The sequence below is a fragment of the Arvicola amphibius genome, chromosome 1, assembly GCF_903992535.2.
Source record: "Arvicola amphibius chromosome 1, mArvAmp1.2, whole genome shotgun sequence".
NCBI lineage: Eukaryota > Metazoa > Chordata > Mammalia > Rodentia > Cricetidae > Arvicola > Arvicola amphibius.
In genome coordinates this window covers 26,898,975-26,912,522 of record NC_052047.1, presented here as the reverse complement: position 1 = coordinate 26,912,522, position 13,548 = coordinate 26,898,975, and the positions used below count along the sequence as shown (strand labels likewise).

At 41.2% G+C, this 13,548-nt stretch overlaps 1 protein-coding gene across 2 annotated transcripts in view; it reads left to right on the top strand.

The window, feature by feature from the left end:
* Positions 1-10,212: 10,212 nt before the first annotated feature.
* Exoc1 (exocyst complex component 1) overlaps positions 10,213-13,548 on the top strand; it is a 42,266-nt gene continuing 38,930 nt past the window's right edge. For both annotated transcript variants that reach the window (XM_038328019.2, XM_038328011.1), the window contains exons 1-2: positions 10,213-10,346; positions 11,369-11,502. In XM_038328019.2, the coding sequence (XP_038183947.1) occupies positions 11,379-11,502 (124 nt within the window). In that variant the 5' untranslated portion in view covers positions 10,213-10,346; positions 11,369-11,378. The remainder of the gene's footprint in view (positions 10,347-11,368; positions 11,503-13,548) is intronic.

The following is a 13,548-nucleotide window of genomic DNA, read 5'->3' as shown; positions in this document are numbered from 1 at the left end:
AAATAAGCCAGACTTCATGTAAAGATCTCTTTGAACCAAAGGACATTATCAACTGAAAATAAGCCTTGAAGGAAAAAAAATCTTCAAATTATCAGTTTGAAAAAGACTTAAAATTCAGACACACAGGGAACTCAGTGACACAAAGCAACCCATTTTTAAAATGGGCAAAGGACGTTGGCAGGTATTTCTGCAAATGCACATATAACCAACAAGCATGAGAAAGATGTCCAGAATCACTAGTCATTAGGCAAATGCAAATCAAAACCCAAGTGTCAAGTCAGATCTGCTTTCATCCCCCTAGAATGACTATGTCTTTATGAAATAAAAAGGATAAGAGTTATTGAGGGTGTGGAGCATCTGGAGCCTTCTTCCATTGTCAGTGGGGATGAGATGCTACAGATATGTAAGAAATGGGTTTGATGGCATGCCGGAGCAGCTTACTCCCACTGCACACCAACTGGCCTCAGGGATTCATGGGACCACAGAAAAAAATGTTGACAGATCCAGGACTGCACAGAATACAACCTTCTGGGGACTTACTAACAGAAATGTAGGTCTGGTGGGTAGTATCTGCATCCTTGCAATTTGGGTGAGGACAAACGCTATAATGTACTTTGTTTAATCACACTAGTACTAAAGTGTCCCTTAAAGAACTGGTATTGCTGGCCTTATCATTCTGGGTTCAGTTGTAAAACACATAACTCTAATGATTTATTTTAACTTTCTGGGAAGCAAGGAGAGAAACTGAGCGGTGCTATTCAAGAGTAGTCATAAAATGTGCAAATCCAGATGGCTCATTCTGTACAGGCAGTTCCTAAGAAGAAGCAAAGTTGCCAGATGACTCAGCATTTCCTCCCAAGGGCAGACCCAAGCGATTCCAGTGACTTTAATAAAGTGTTGTATACCGATGTACATACTATTGTGTTGGCTTATAAGAGTGTTTACAGCATTCTACATAATACCAAAAGACTAAAACATCATGTGTCCTTCAAAAGATTAGTGAATTGACAAAATTTGGTATAGTCAAATAATAGAATATTATTCAACCTTTAAAGAGATAAAAGTTTTAATGTGTGCTATGACATGGGTGAACTTTGAAAATGTTATGCTAAGTTAAATAATATATAAAAGAAAGAACAGTTATTGCATGATTTGACTATGAATTATTTGAAGTAGATACATTCAGAGGCAGAACAGGGGAAGAGATAAGAGACTGGAGGAGAGAAGAAGGAAGGCATTCTCAATTGTTACACAGTTTCTGTGATGGAAACGTTTTAGAAATGGAAATCATTGTGTAACATGTGAATATGGCTAATACTACTTTCTTGTACATTTAAAATGGTTAAAATAGCTGATATAATGTTTATAGTGAACATAAGTAAAAATGATGTGATAAACAGCATATACTACCTACTTTAAATGAATATGTGATAAATGAACTACACGATAATTGACATATAAAGGAAAGACGACTATCCTGAGTCTCCTAGAAGGAAAATGTTACAAGCTAAGAGTGGGGGGAAACTTTCCTTGCTGTTACTCAAAATCCAGAAACCGGGTAAATAATATTAACTATATTAAATACATCTGAAAGAAAACTACAGACAAAGCTAAAAGGAAATTGCAAACTGGAAAAAAAACACAACTTGTGTAAACGTCTGCATATCTGTACTGCTACAGTTGAGGGGTTTAAAAAAAGCCAGCAGCCCATTGGAAACTATATAAGCAGACAGTTGACAGGAGAGGAATTGCCAATGACCCCAGAAAGCCTGGAAGGATGCTCGACCTTGTCCGGAAGAGAAACTGGAACTGTATCTGTGGATGAGCTCATTCCTTGTCTTATAGGGAAACCCGAAATATTGATAGTATTTCAGTGACATAAAAAATAAAAAGTTCTTGGGTTTATTACTGCCTGAGAGAAAGTTGATATTTTTTTCAAATTGTGTGTGTATGTGTGTGTGTGTGTGTGTGTGTGTACGTACATATGTACTTTTAAATGTGGTGATCGCAGAGATGTATCCATGTTGGAGCAGCTACAAAATGACATATGGACAGGCATGTGTTGTTTGCAAAATTTTTAGATGAGTTCAAGTATCTAATATTGGACGATTAATAAAATAAATTACTGTGTAAAAATGAAACAGTGAACAGGAGAAAATAGGGAAGGCTTCAGCACACCCTGATTGGGGGTGGGGGTAAATACCCAGATTGGGGGTAGGGGTAGATAATTAGAAGCAGAGAATCTTATATTTTTGTTTAGGAATACATATTTGGGTTCTTCGGATTGGCCCTAAATTTTAAGGAAGAATAAATAAACAGGGAAGCCATCAATTTTTAAACCCTGTCCATTTGGGGGCTCATTACTCTGGGGTTTTTTGTCTAGGTGTCTGGACTACATGCTATACATGTGGGTAACTTCCTGGACATATTTCCATACGTAGCGTGTTGGTTTCTGGACTGCGCTGCAGGTTGTAAGCCTGAGTTCTGTTTTTGCATATAATCTGCTCATTGTTTAAATACTCAGAAATATCTTATGTATATTTGTCAAAACCCAGCAAACCTAAAACCATACTCAGAGATTGTGCTAGTTTGAACAAGAATGGCCCCTTAGGGCCATTCAAAAATGTGTTTGAATTCCTGATCCCCAGCACATAGAACTGATTGGGAAAAATTAGGGATGTGGCCTTGTTGGAGAAGGTGTGTGGCCTTTATTTGAGGAGGTGTGGCCTTGGTGGAGGTGTGGCCTTGTCAGAGGATGTGTGGACTTCGTGACAGAGGAGTTGCTTTTAGAGGTGTCACCTTCTTGGAGGAGGTGTGTCACTGTGGTAGGCTTTGAGGTTTCCAAAGCACACGCCAGGCCCAATCTTTCTCTCTCTCTCTCTGCTTCCATCTTTCAAATCAGCTGTAAGCTCTCAGCTGTTGATCTGATGCCATACCTGTCGAGGACTAACTCTTTGATATTAAACCTCAAATTAAGTGTTTTCTTTTAAATTGCCTTGGACATGGTATCTCTTCACAGCAGAGAACAATAACTAAGAGACACAATAAAAGTACAAAAAAAATCCTCTTTAAAATAAGCACACATTCCCTAGAGCTGTTCGCTGATACCTTGAAGTAAGCAGGTCGATTGATAACACTGATCGGGCATCCCACCATGCTGGGTGGGCTGAAGATACTACTTCCTGCATGTGGTCCTCTGGAAGAAATCCATGACCAGCTAGCAGGTGAGGATGTTTATCTCACACACTTTGCTTCAAGATAACAACAGATCTAGGAAATGCATGCTGTTTTTGAAAACAGTAGCTCATGTTAGTACATTTATATTAATATTTACAAGTAAAATTTGGAAGTATGATTTCCACTTCTTTGATTTTATGGGATTATATTCTCCCTTATCCTCAGTTCTGAACGACAATAATATTTGGCATATGGTTTGTCTACCACACTCCTTGGAAAAGCCAAACTCACACTACAATGTTAATTCCTACTAATCTTTAAACATCTGGGAACGGGTTTTGGAACACTTCCTCATCATCCAGCGCTACAGTTATTCCTTCTAGATCTCTTTATACGAGAGAGATATTTTAAGAAATCCTCAACTTTATTTTGTTTTCTGGCTCTTTCACACCTCCTTCACTTAATATTTGGGATTTTTTTCCTGAAGATGTCCCCTTCTGTACTGTCATTTGCAGGACAGCTCCTATTAGAAAGAGAAATAGAACACATACTTACACCTTTTCTCTATTCATCAATATCTAAATATCATAATGATGACAAATTGATTTTTAGTATTGTAAGTTCCAAGGACTTCCATGTGGCCAAAGACACAAAGGACAAGCCTAGTTTTTGAGGAAATTTCAAACTTTGGTTCGTATCAGGTCCATTAGCAATCCCATTGGTTAAAACAAGCAAGCCAAACCCAAAGTATGAAATGGGGAAGTACACTCCACTTACCAGGGGATCAAACCAAGACTGTGAAAAACATCTTTGCTTTCTTGGGAAAATTTGGGTCAATATATTATTAGTTAACACAATTGCTTTCCAGATATTATAGGGTTGAATAAATAATATTTAGCTAACAACAATATTTATAAAATTCTGTACCCCAAAAAATCCTCTTGAAATATCATATATGCAGCTAGATTAGAGTGAGAAGGAAGGGAACATGACTGTAAACTGTCGCTGTCAGCTTGGGGTAAGAAGGAGAAGTGAAATTATTGTTTGTTGAACACAGAGTTTCAGTTTGGCAAAAATAAGGACAGTTCTGAAGTGAGTGATGGTAACATCACACAATATTATAAAGTCTATCATTGTGCTTTTTTTTTCTTGAGATAGGGTCTCACTCTATATATCGGCCTAGCCGTGAACTCACAGAGGTCTGGCTGCCTCAACCTACAGAGTCCTGGGATTACAGGTATGTGACTCTGTGCAGAATAGATGTGCTTAAAAGCACCACCAAACTCTACCCATAAAGGTGACTAAAATGAGGTCAGGTATAGTTATGTATGTCTTTAATCCCAGCACTCTGGAGGCAGAGGAAGAGGATCTCTTTGAGTTCAAGGTCAGCCTCATCTACATAGTGAGTTCCAGGACAGTCAGAGCTTCACAGTGATGATATGACAACAGCTGGCCTCTCTCACACCCTGGTGTGTCATATTGCCAACAATGCCACCATGGCTTGGAATACCTGCACGATTCAGCTCTCCAGTCGCATGCGGCAGTAAGTGGTAAAATAGTGACCAGTAGCAGGGAAAGCCAACAGATAACACTTCTCTTTTTTTAACTTGTTCAGAATTGTAAGACAAATCTCTAAGATTCTCATAAATTGCCACAAAATCGGAGCTCAGTACGAAAGCCAGAGGGCCTCTAGAGCAGAGGGAGCACTCTGCAGACTCTGCTGAAACACAGGCCTCATATTTAAACATAAAAGAAACAGAAGCTCAAGAAAATCTAAGTGAATCGCCTGGGAATATCTTCTACATCAAAGCCAATGCCCTAATAGAAAAGGAATGGGTCTCTGAAATCTAGAATGGGAACACTGTATAGACATCACACTCTCAAACCTCAAATTTTTTTCACCCTCAAAGACAACAGCCTCTTTCCTGAGAATGAAGAGCAATCTCCCTGAGTCTGGAAATGTTGCAAGGAAAATTGCTTCATAATATAACTTTATTTCCTTCACATCCCTTCCCCACTGCCTTCAAGCTACCACAGTGTAGTACAAGACATTGCAATAGCTGTTCTAGAGAGAACTAGGGCAGACGTTTCTCACTTTGGACAACTGGGGCAATTGGGGATAGATAGGTCTTTGTTGAGAAGAGCTAGTCTTAGTGTTATACATGGGTTAGCACCTACTCTGCCATCTGCCCGCTAGATGTCAGCAGATCTCTTTCAGTAATAACAACCAAAAAAGTCTCAACATTGTCAAATGTCCCTCGAGGAGAAAAAATAGTCATCTGGCGTCGAAAACTACTGAACTATGCTAAATCAAAAGATACTTCATAACATGGGCTAGTGTGCACCAATAGGGTCAAGTGGAATGTATGTGAGAATAAATATTGAGAGCTTTATATCAGAAGAATAAATACAGTTATAAGGCTGTACAGAAGAAAGCAGAAGCCATCAGCTAATTTGCCATTCAAAGTTTCGGCAAGGACCGGTGGAGTAAGTTCTAACACAGCCTTTGTGCGTCTTGACCTGGTGATGACCTGTGCCAACGAGGTTAAGATGCTTGGATGGGGCTGAATAGGTGCTGAGAGTTAGAAGGAGGGGAAGCATGGATGTCAGAATGAATTCACTCTGTGAAGAATGAAGGAATGGCTAGACTGTTTCCCAGAAGGAAGGATGTTGGATTGAACTTCATACAAAGTTATAATACTCACCCCATGCCCATGTTGCCCAGAAGGGATGTCATAGAAGCTGCCCTAATACCAGACCATTTGCCTCAATAGATCCGAAGACTTGGATCTGCGATGGATAAAAGCACAGTGGGAAATCTCCAGAAAGCTACAGGAAGACCAGCTATGCAGGTTCCTACTCTTCTGTGAGACATGCTTTCTGAAGCGGAGAATCATTCTGTACTGGGAAAGTAAAAGTCAACTATCATGAGCTGGATGTACTATTAGTTCCTCAGACTCACAGGTGCACAGGTTCAGAGCCAACCTGCTGAGGTATGGAAATGCCATAGAATCAAGTTGAGCGGGTCCAGAAAACACAAGCAATTTCAATGTGTAGTTCAGATTCCTTCGTGGTTTACTTTCACAACCCTGACATCTCTTCTGCTCTCACATCTATGGTCACATAGGAGTCCTTTAAAGAATCAAATACAGAATAAAGGATTGGAATCTGGCTCACAGATGGGCTGTCACATGACATTATCTGGTTGGTTGTTATTCTCACTCAGGGATAGCTCTTAGGTATATTAGTGTTAGTGACCCCTGGGGCATCTTTCCATTCAGTAGAGCTTGTAAAAACACACATTACTATTCATTTTTATTATACAGGAAGAAATGACCTGAAGTAATCCTTTCTCTCCCTAATTCAGCCAGTGTTCACAATCTAAAACTAAAACATCCCTGAACATTATTACTGCAACCTACAAATCCCTTTCAAATCACCCTGAGGGTGCAGGCAGAACTACAAAATCCATGGACACTAACTGTCTTAGTCAGTGTTCTATTGCTGGGAAGAGACACCACAAACAGCAACTCCTATCAAGGAAAACATCTAATATGTGCTTGCTTACAGGTTCAGAGGTTTAGTCCATTGTCATCATGGAGGGGTGCACGACAGCATGCAAGCAGACATGGTGCTGAAGAAGGAGCTGAGAGTCCTACACCTGGACTGGCAGGCAGCAGGAAGAGTCTCACTGGGCCCGGCTTGAACATTTGAAACCCTAAAGTCCACCCCCAGTGACAGACTTCCTGCAACACGGCCACACCTCCTAATCCCTGTCAAGCAGTGCCACTCCCCAATTACCAAGCATATGAGCCTAAGAGAGTCATTCCTATTCAAACCACCACACTGTCATAACTTTATCCTAATAGAGCTGGCCTTGTGGAGCGTTAGAATGGCCTCTTCCAGACTTGGACACTGTGCTATCTGGGGACTGGAGGACTGTCCTGCAATATGTGATCAATACACTGAACAAACTAAAGAGTCTCTTAACTTGAGTATAAGGCCTGGCACCAGAAACTCAGGAATAAGAGAAGAATTGGCCCACATTATAGATCCCAGTGATTCACTGGTTTCTTACCTATCAAATTTACTCTTTTCTAGATTGCAACATTGGTTAGTCAGTAGGTTGGCAGTGAGTCCAGCAGGATACAGTGAGGAATTGACTGAAGTCGAGACTTTGTCATTTTATTACTTTGTATTTCTTATAGAAATGAACCAGTGAGCAAAGAAAGGAGTTAAACTGGTGGGGGTAATCAACTGTGATTAGCAAAAGAACCTGGGATTGATGTTGGGGGCTATTATTCTACGGTGTGTAACTTTTGTTTATGTTGTGTTTGTTTAACTCTGTGAAGCTGTGATTCTTTGCCTGTCTAAAACACATGATAGTCCTAATAAAGAGCTGAAAGGCCAATAGCAAGGCAGTGCCAAGGACGGGGAGGTGGGGGGCTGGCAGGCAGAGAGAATAAACGGGAGAGGGAAGGAGCCAGGAAGGAGCAAACAAGAGAACAAGGAGAGGAGGACAACATTGGTCAGCCACCCAGCTACCCAGCCAGCTATGGAGTAAGAAGCAAAGTAATATATGCAGAAGTAAAAAGCCCAGAGGGAAAAGATAGGATGTTTTAAGTTAAGAAAAGCGGGCAAGGATCAAGCCAAGAATAAGCCTCCGTGTGTGGTTTATTTGGAAACTGGGTTGTGGGCCCCTCAAAAGTCAAAAGAGCAAAAACATTACACAACATATTGTTATTACACAGCATCAGAATGGAGGAATTAGGAATTGAAAGGATTCATCAGGGACTATCTTGGAGGCTCTATACACAGGAAAAAGCTCACGAATTAATTATAATAGCTGTGGCCCAACTAGGACAAAGGAAATAAAGTCTGAGGCTGCGTGTTACCTTACTATATAAACGACCTAGACCAGCTGATGTGCTTGTCAAAATGAGCAGTGTGGGAGGGAGCTGATGAACACCAATAGTCTAAACACAAGTGCACCAACGAGAATGGAAACTTACTCCATTAACGCTCTTTTTACTAACTTCTTGTGGATCTGTGGCTGTTCATCACTTTGAAGAGACTTGTGTGAAAACTTAACGTAGCAGGAGGCTTGAGCAGATGAGAATGGTGCAGTGTGCCTGAGAGCACACTTTCTATAGCCACTTCAAAGTCCTCCCCCATCTTAACTACTGTTCCCAGCAACCTGTCTTGAGCAGGGTTTGAGGAGCAGGGGAAGAGCAACGGAACTGCACCTTTTCTCTCACTTCCTGCATCAGAACATCCTGGATGTGAGTGCAAGCCGAGATTGACAGCTGTGTGACTTCAGAGTGCAGAGTAGGTAATGCCAAAGAGTATTAGCCTTTGATCAAAGGGAGGGGCTGACATCCAAATGCTTCCTTCATTCTTGCCTGTAGTAGACAGTTCTGGGATTCATAAAGTTTCTTAAAACACCTAAGAGAATCAGAAAATATCCCGATACGGTGCTGATCAACCAAAGCTACTCCTCTGACTGCATCTTTCTGTAATATGTTTCATTTCTTCTCCCATGTCACTCATTTCTGCCCTCTGGGGTCAAATCCCCAAACAGACTATAACACATGAGGAAAAATCCAAAGGAAACAAGAGGAATGAGAATTAATAAAATAATAGCAATGGATATTATTTTACTAAATATAATTATTTGATATAAAATATTATTGCCTTTCAGTTATACAAATATCAGAGATGGAGAAGTGATACACAAATCTGGAGTTTAGAGTGAGTCTAGACTTCTGGAATACCATTCACTTCCCTACTCTGAGGAGAACTGTAACAAACGTAAAAAAATAAAAGACAAATTAAAAAGACAAAACGATGACAAAAGCACCCACATGGAATTATGATGTAAGATGTCTAAGGCAATATTCTTGTGCTCAGAAGAAAAGGCCCAAGAAGTCTTCCCAAATATAGTACTAGATCCTGTGAAAAATCACCCTATGTAGCCTTGACTAGGAGAAATTAACCCCAGCAACAAACGGGTCCCTGTTTATTATTTCTCCTAATTTTTAAAAATTCCATCTTCGAATAAACATCAAAAGATACTGTGCATAGCTCATCTGTCATTTTCTTAATAAATTCTGGCAGAGTATGTTATCCCGCTTTCACAACTGAGTCCTTCCTCACTGTGAACTAGAGCGGGAATAGGATTCATGTTTGAACAGCCTTTTACTTGGAATCAAAGAGCCAGGCACTCAACCCTTGCCAGGGACGTAGCCTAAAAGAATCACTCACAGACCGAAATCCTGGCATAGTTCATGCCTCTCACACATCTTAAAGTGAAGATTCTGGTTCAATATCGTATGTGAGCTGGGGAGGATACAATTTCCAAAAAGCGCCCAAGAAGTAGGTCTGCATAATTCTCTTAGGACATCAAGTTCATAAGTGCCATGGTCCTACACCAGAAGAAATGAAGGGTATTAATGATGTTTAGGTTCCACTTTCATAGATTCCGACTTTAGTCACAGAAGTGCTCACTCCCAAACTCTGATCCCAAGATTCGAGAGTTAACAGGGTTTAACAAACGCCAAGGAGAAAATATTTAATGAGCTCTCGAATGAATTGACACAAGTACCAAGGAAAAGGAAATACCACCATATCAGCTTCTCCAATTGCTCTGTTCCAGCGGCTCTGAACCTTCCTAGTGCTGCGACCCTTTAATACAGTTCCTTACGTTGTGGAGAACCTCCCTCCCCCGCCTCAGCCATAACATTATTTTTGTTGTTCCTTCATAACTATAATTTTGCTTCTGTTACGAATCATAATGTAAATATCTGATGTGCAGAATAGCTGACATGGGACCCTCCGAACCGATCGTTTGGACAGTCACAAATCGAGAACTACTGTCCCAGGCGACTACAGTCGCCACCCCTGCCCTTCAACGCCCAAAGCACGGCCCCGCCCCCGCCTTGTCCCGCCTCTTCCACGTCCATTGGCTGGTACCTTTTCCTCCACAACTCCACTTCCGTCACTACGGGCCAACTTCCTGTGCGGCGCAGTCACGTGACCGGATACGGGAAGTGGCGGGTTCTGGTCGCTCCTCATCCCTGCTCAATTAGAAGCGCTTCACAGCGGCTACGGCTGCCGGTGCCCGTCCGGTGTCGGTCTCCGAGCATCCGCTTCCGCGGGGCGGCCTGGCGGTAAGCTTCTCGCCGGAGACCCGCGGTCCTGGAGGTGGTGGCCTCATTGGAGGCGCCGTTCGGTCCTCGCTCCCTGGTGACCCGGCCCACCCAGCTCCGCTCCGGGGCTGCGTCCTCCCCGCTTGCCCAAGAGGAAACTGCACAGAGACCGGGCAGTGCATTTAAGAGATTTATAAGGACATGTTGATTTGGGCCTATGGAAGCCATGTCACGTCCTTCTCTCCCAGACCACGCTAGTTTGGCAAAAAATAAAATCTGTCCCGAATGGGCGGAACAGTGGAGAGAGAGACCGGGCTCTCTTCAGGGTGACAGCACTCCCTGTTGAGATGTCTCTGCAGTAGATGGCCCGACCCACGAATGCATTGCAGACACATAGTGTAATGATGACCCAGCTGAGCCCCACGATGAACAGTGATAGCCGCCTCTGTACCATGCAGGCTTGGGATTTTAGAAAACAAAGGTCTAAAGAGAACCTGCGGTCTGGGCATGTGTTTTAGACTTGGGGAAATAGCTGTATAGGCCACTGTTAATTTACTTGCTGGCAAGCTGAAACGTTCTGTAAACACTGCAAAGTTCATTACTAGCTCCTAAGACGGCTGTCACGTAGTTACTTCATCCCATTTATGTCTGTCGTGACATGTCAGATTCTCCACTATACCCCAGAGTGCTGCCTGGCACTTAACAAATAACAATATTTGTTGAATTATGTCTAATTCTAGTATGAGTTACGACCAACCTTCTCCTGTTTTACCGGTTACCATGCCCTGAGTCTTTAGTATGGTGAGCATTGGCCATTATTAATTGTCTTGGAAAGATTTTTTGACTTTGACAATACTGGTACTGGTTTTCCTGATTTCATTTCCAAACTTGTAGCCTCAAGCTTTTATGATGTACATATATTAACTTACTACATATTTATAGTATTTATTAATGAATCATTTATTATTTGAGTCATAGACGGAGCCATTTGTGAGGGTATTTTGATGATGAGCTCAGTGCTCGTGATCCTACATGTTTTTCAGCTGAGGAAATATGACAGCCATCAAGCACGCGTTACAGAGAGACATCTTCACACCGAGCGACGAGCGCCTGCTGAGCATCGTGAATGTCTGCAAAGCGGGCAAGAAGAAAAAGAACTGTTTTCTGTGTGCCACAGGTGGGCAGCTAGTGAGCACAGTTGTGTGCTTGGTACTCCTTCAGTCCTGAGGGCCATTCCTTCCTTTAAAAAATGTTTTCATTGTTTCTATGGCTGGTGAAAATGATTGGAATGACCAATTAATTTTTCATTGTTTTTATTGAATAGTGAGTGGATGTAAGGAAAATTGTATAGCTTGTATCTAAGGTAGATGACTAGTAGGGAGAATGAGATGACAGCTCCGTTATCCCTGACATGCCTTCTTCACCCCGTTCTGCGTTCCAGTGACAGGTGTCTGCTCTCCTGACTCTCATCACGTTCCCCGTGTATAATTTCAAACTGTAGAGTATTTAGTTTTGCTTGTCTTTAAACTTTTAATGAATTGAATTATAATTCTTTGTGACCCCTCCCATTCAATAGTTTGTTCATGGGAATCTTGTTTTGGAGTTTTTTATTGCTTTACTTTCTGAGGTGGGCTTGTTACGCTGGCTAGCCTAGAACTTGCTGCATAGACCGGACTGGCCTGGAGCTCCAGAGATCCACCTGTCTCAGCAGCCGGCTACCACAGCTGGCCGGCCATAAGTTTGGTTTTTGTTCTTTCACAAGGCTCTGATCCCTTCATAGTCACTGCAGTGGCATATCCCACTGGATGCGTCCTATTGTTGCCATACCAGTTCTATCGGGTGCACAGTAGGTTTCTTTCTAGGCTTTGTGTTTCGACAGCTCATCTGTGAATGTGTTCGTGCTTGTCTTCTGCTGTACACGCCAAAATTATTTTAAAGCAGATACTTAGATGTGGAATCTGCTCTACTATGAATTATTTTAAGAAGGGATTCTACTTTTCACTACCGTAGCAGTGTGGTTCTCTTGTGTTCTCTACGCCTTAAGCCTTAATCAACAGTTGTTTCTAATTGTTAGACAGACTAATTGTTGCCAGGATGGCAGGAGGGACATAGTATCTCTTTGTGGTTTCAAAATGCACTCTCCTAATTAATGATGCGGTTGAATATCTTCTCATGAATTTATAGCCATTTACTTTACCTGTGAAATTTACCACATATGTCCTTTGCTCGTTTTCCTATTGGATTGGTTGTCCTTATATGGTTTTGAACAGTTTTTTAATTATTATTATTATCTGGATAGATGTTGTACAATCTATTACTTGCATAGGAATTTCGGTTATATGGTTGTACACTTTCTGGTTGTGGCTTCTCTTTGCATTTTTATGCTTCCTCTTAATGAGATTTATAATTGTTATTAAATAAAATTAGTCTGATGCTTTATGGATCCTGCTGCATTATTTTGTAAAGGTTTTGATTCACTCATGTCTAGAGAGTGTGTTGTATTTGTATGTGTCTGTCTGTCTATGTTCATGAGAGTACATGTTGGTATTTCAGGATTTTCTCATATCTTATTTTTGTTTTATTTTGTTCTTTACTCTTTCACTTTAATTTTAGAATCAGCTTCCGTGTGTGTGTGTGTGTGTGTGTGTGTGTGTGTGTGTGTGTGTGAATTATTCTAGTTTATTTCAGTCTGCAGGAGATGTTGTCCCACCCATACATGCACCTAGAATCAAGTTCTTAAGCTCCAAATCTTGTTGGGTTTTTGATTGGAATTGGTTTTGACCTATTGTTTAAACTGTAGGAAACTTGCGGTTTTTTTAGCAATATGTTTATGTTCATGAACATGGTAAGCTTTACTGTTTTCTCTAAAAGTCTTCACGTGGTCATATTTGTCATGAGGAATTCTTCCTTAGCTCTGTGTACTGTCACCAGTGATAGTGTGAGGTCTGATGAAAGAAAACGATGGTGTCCTTTGTCACACCGTTTGGCAGCGTACTGTTTGTTTTTAAGATTTTGCATCCATGTTCATTATCTATATGCAATTTTCCTCTTGCTTCCTTTGACGTTTTTACCACAGTTATTAAATAAATCAGGGCACATGCCTTGTTTTCTCACTAGAATAGTTGTATTTGAAGTTATTTTTTTTCCTTAAAACTTGGCAGGAGAAGCAGGTAGAACTGCTGGATTTGTTTGGGGGAGTGTGGGTAATGGCAGATTTTTTGTT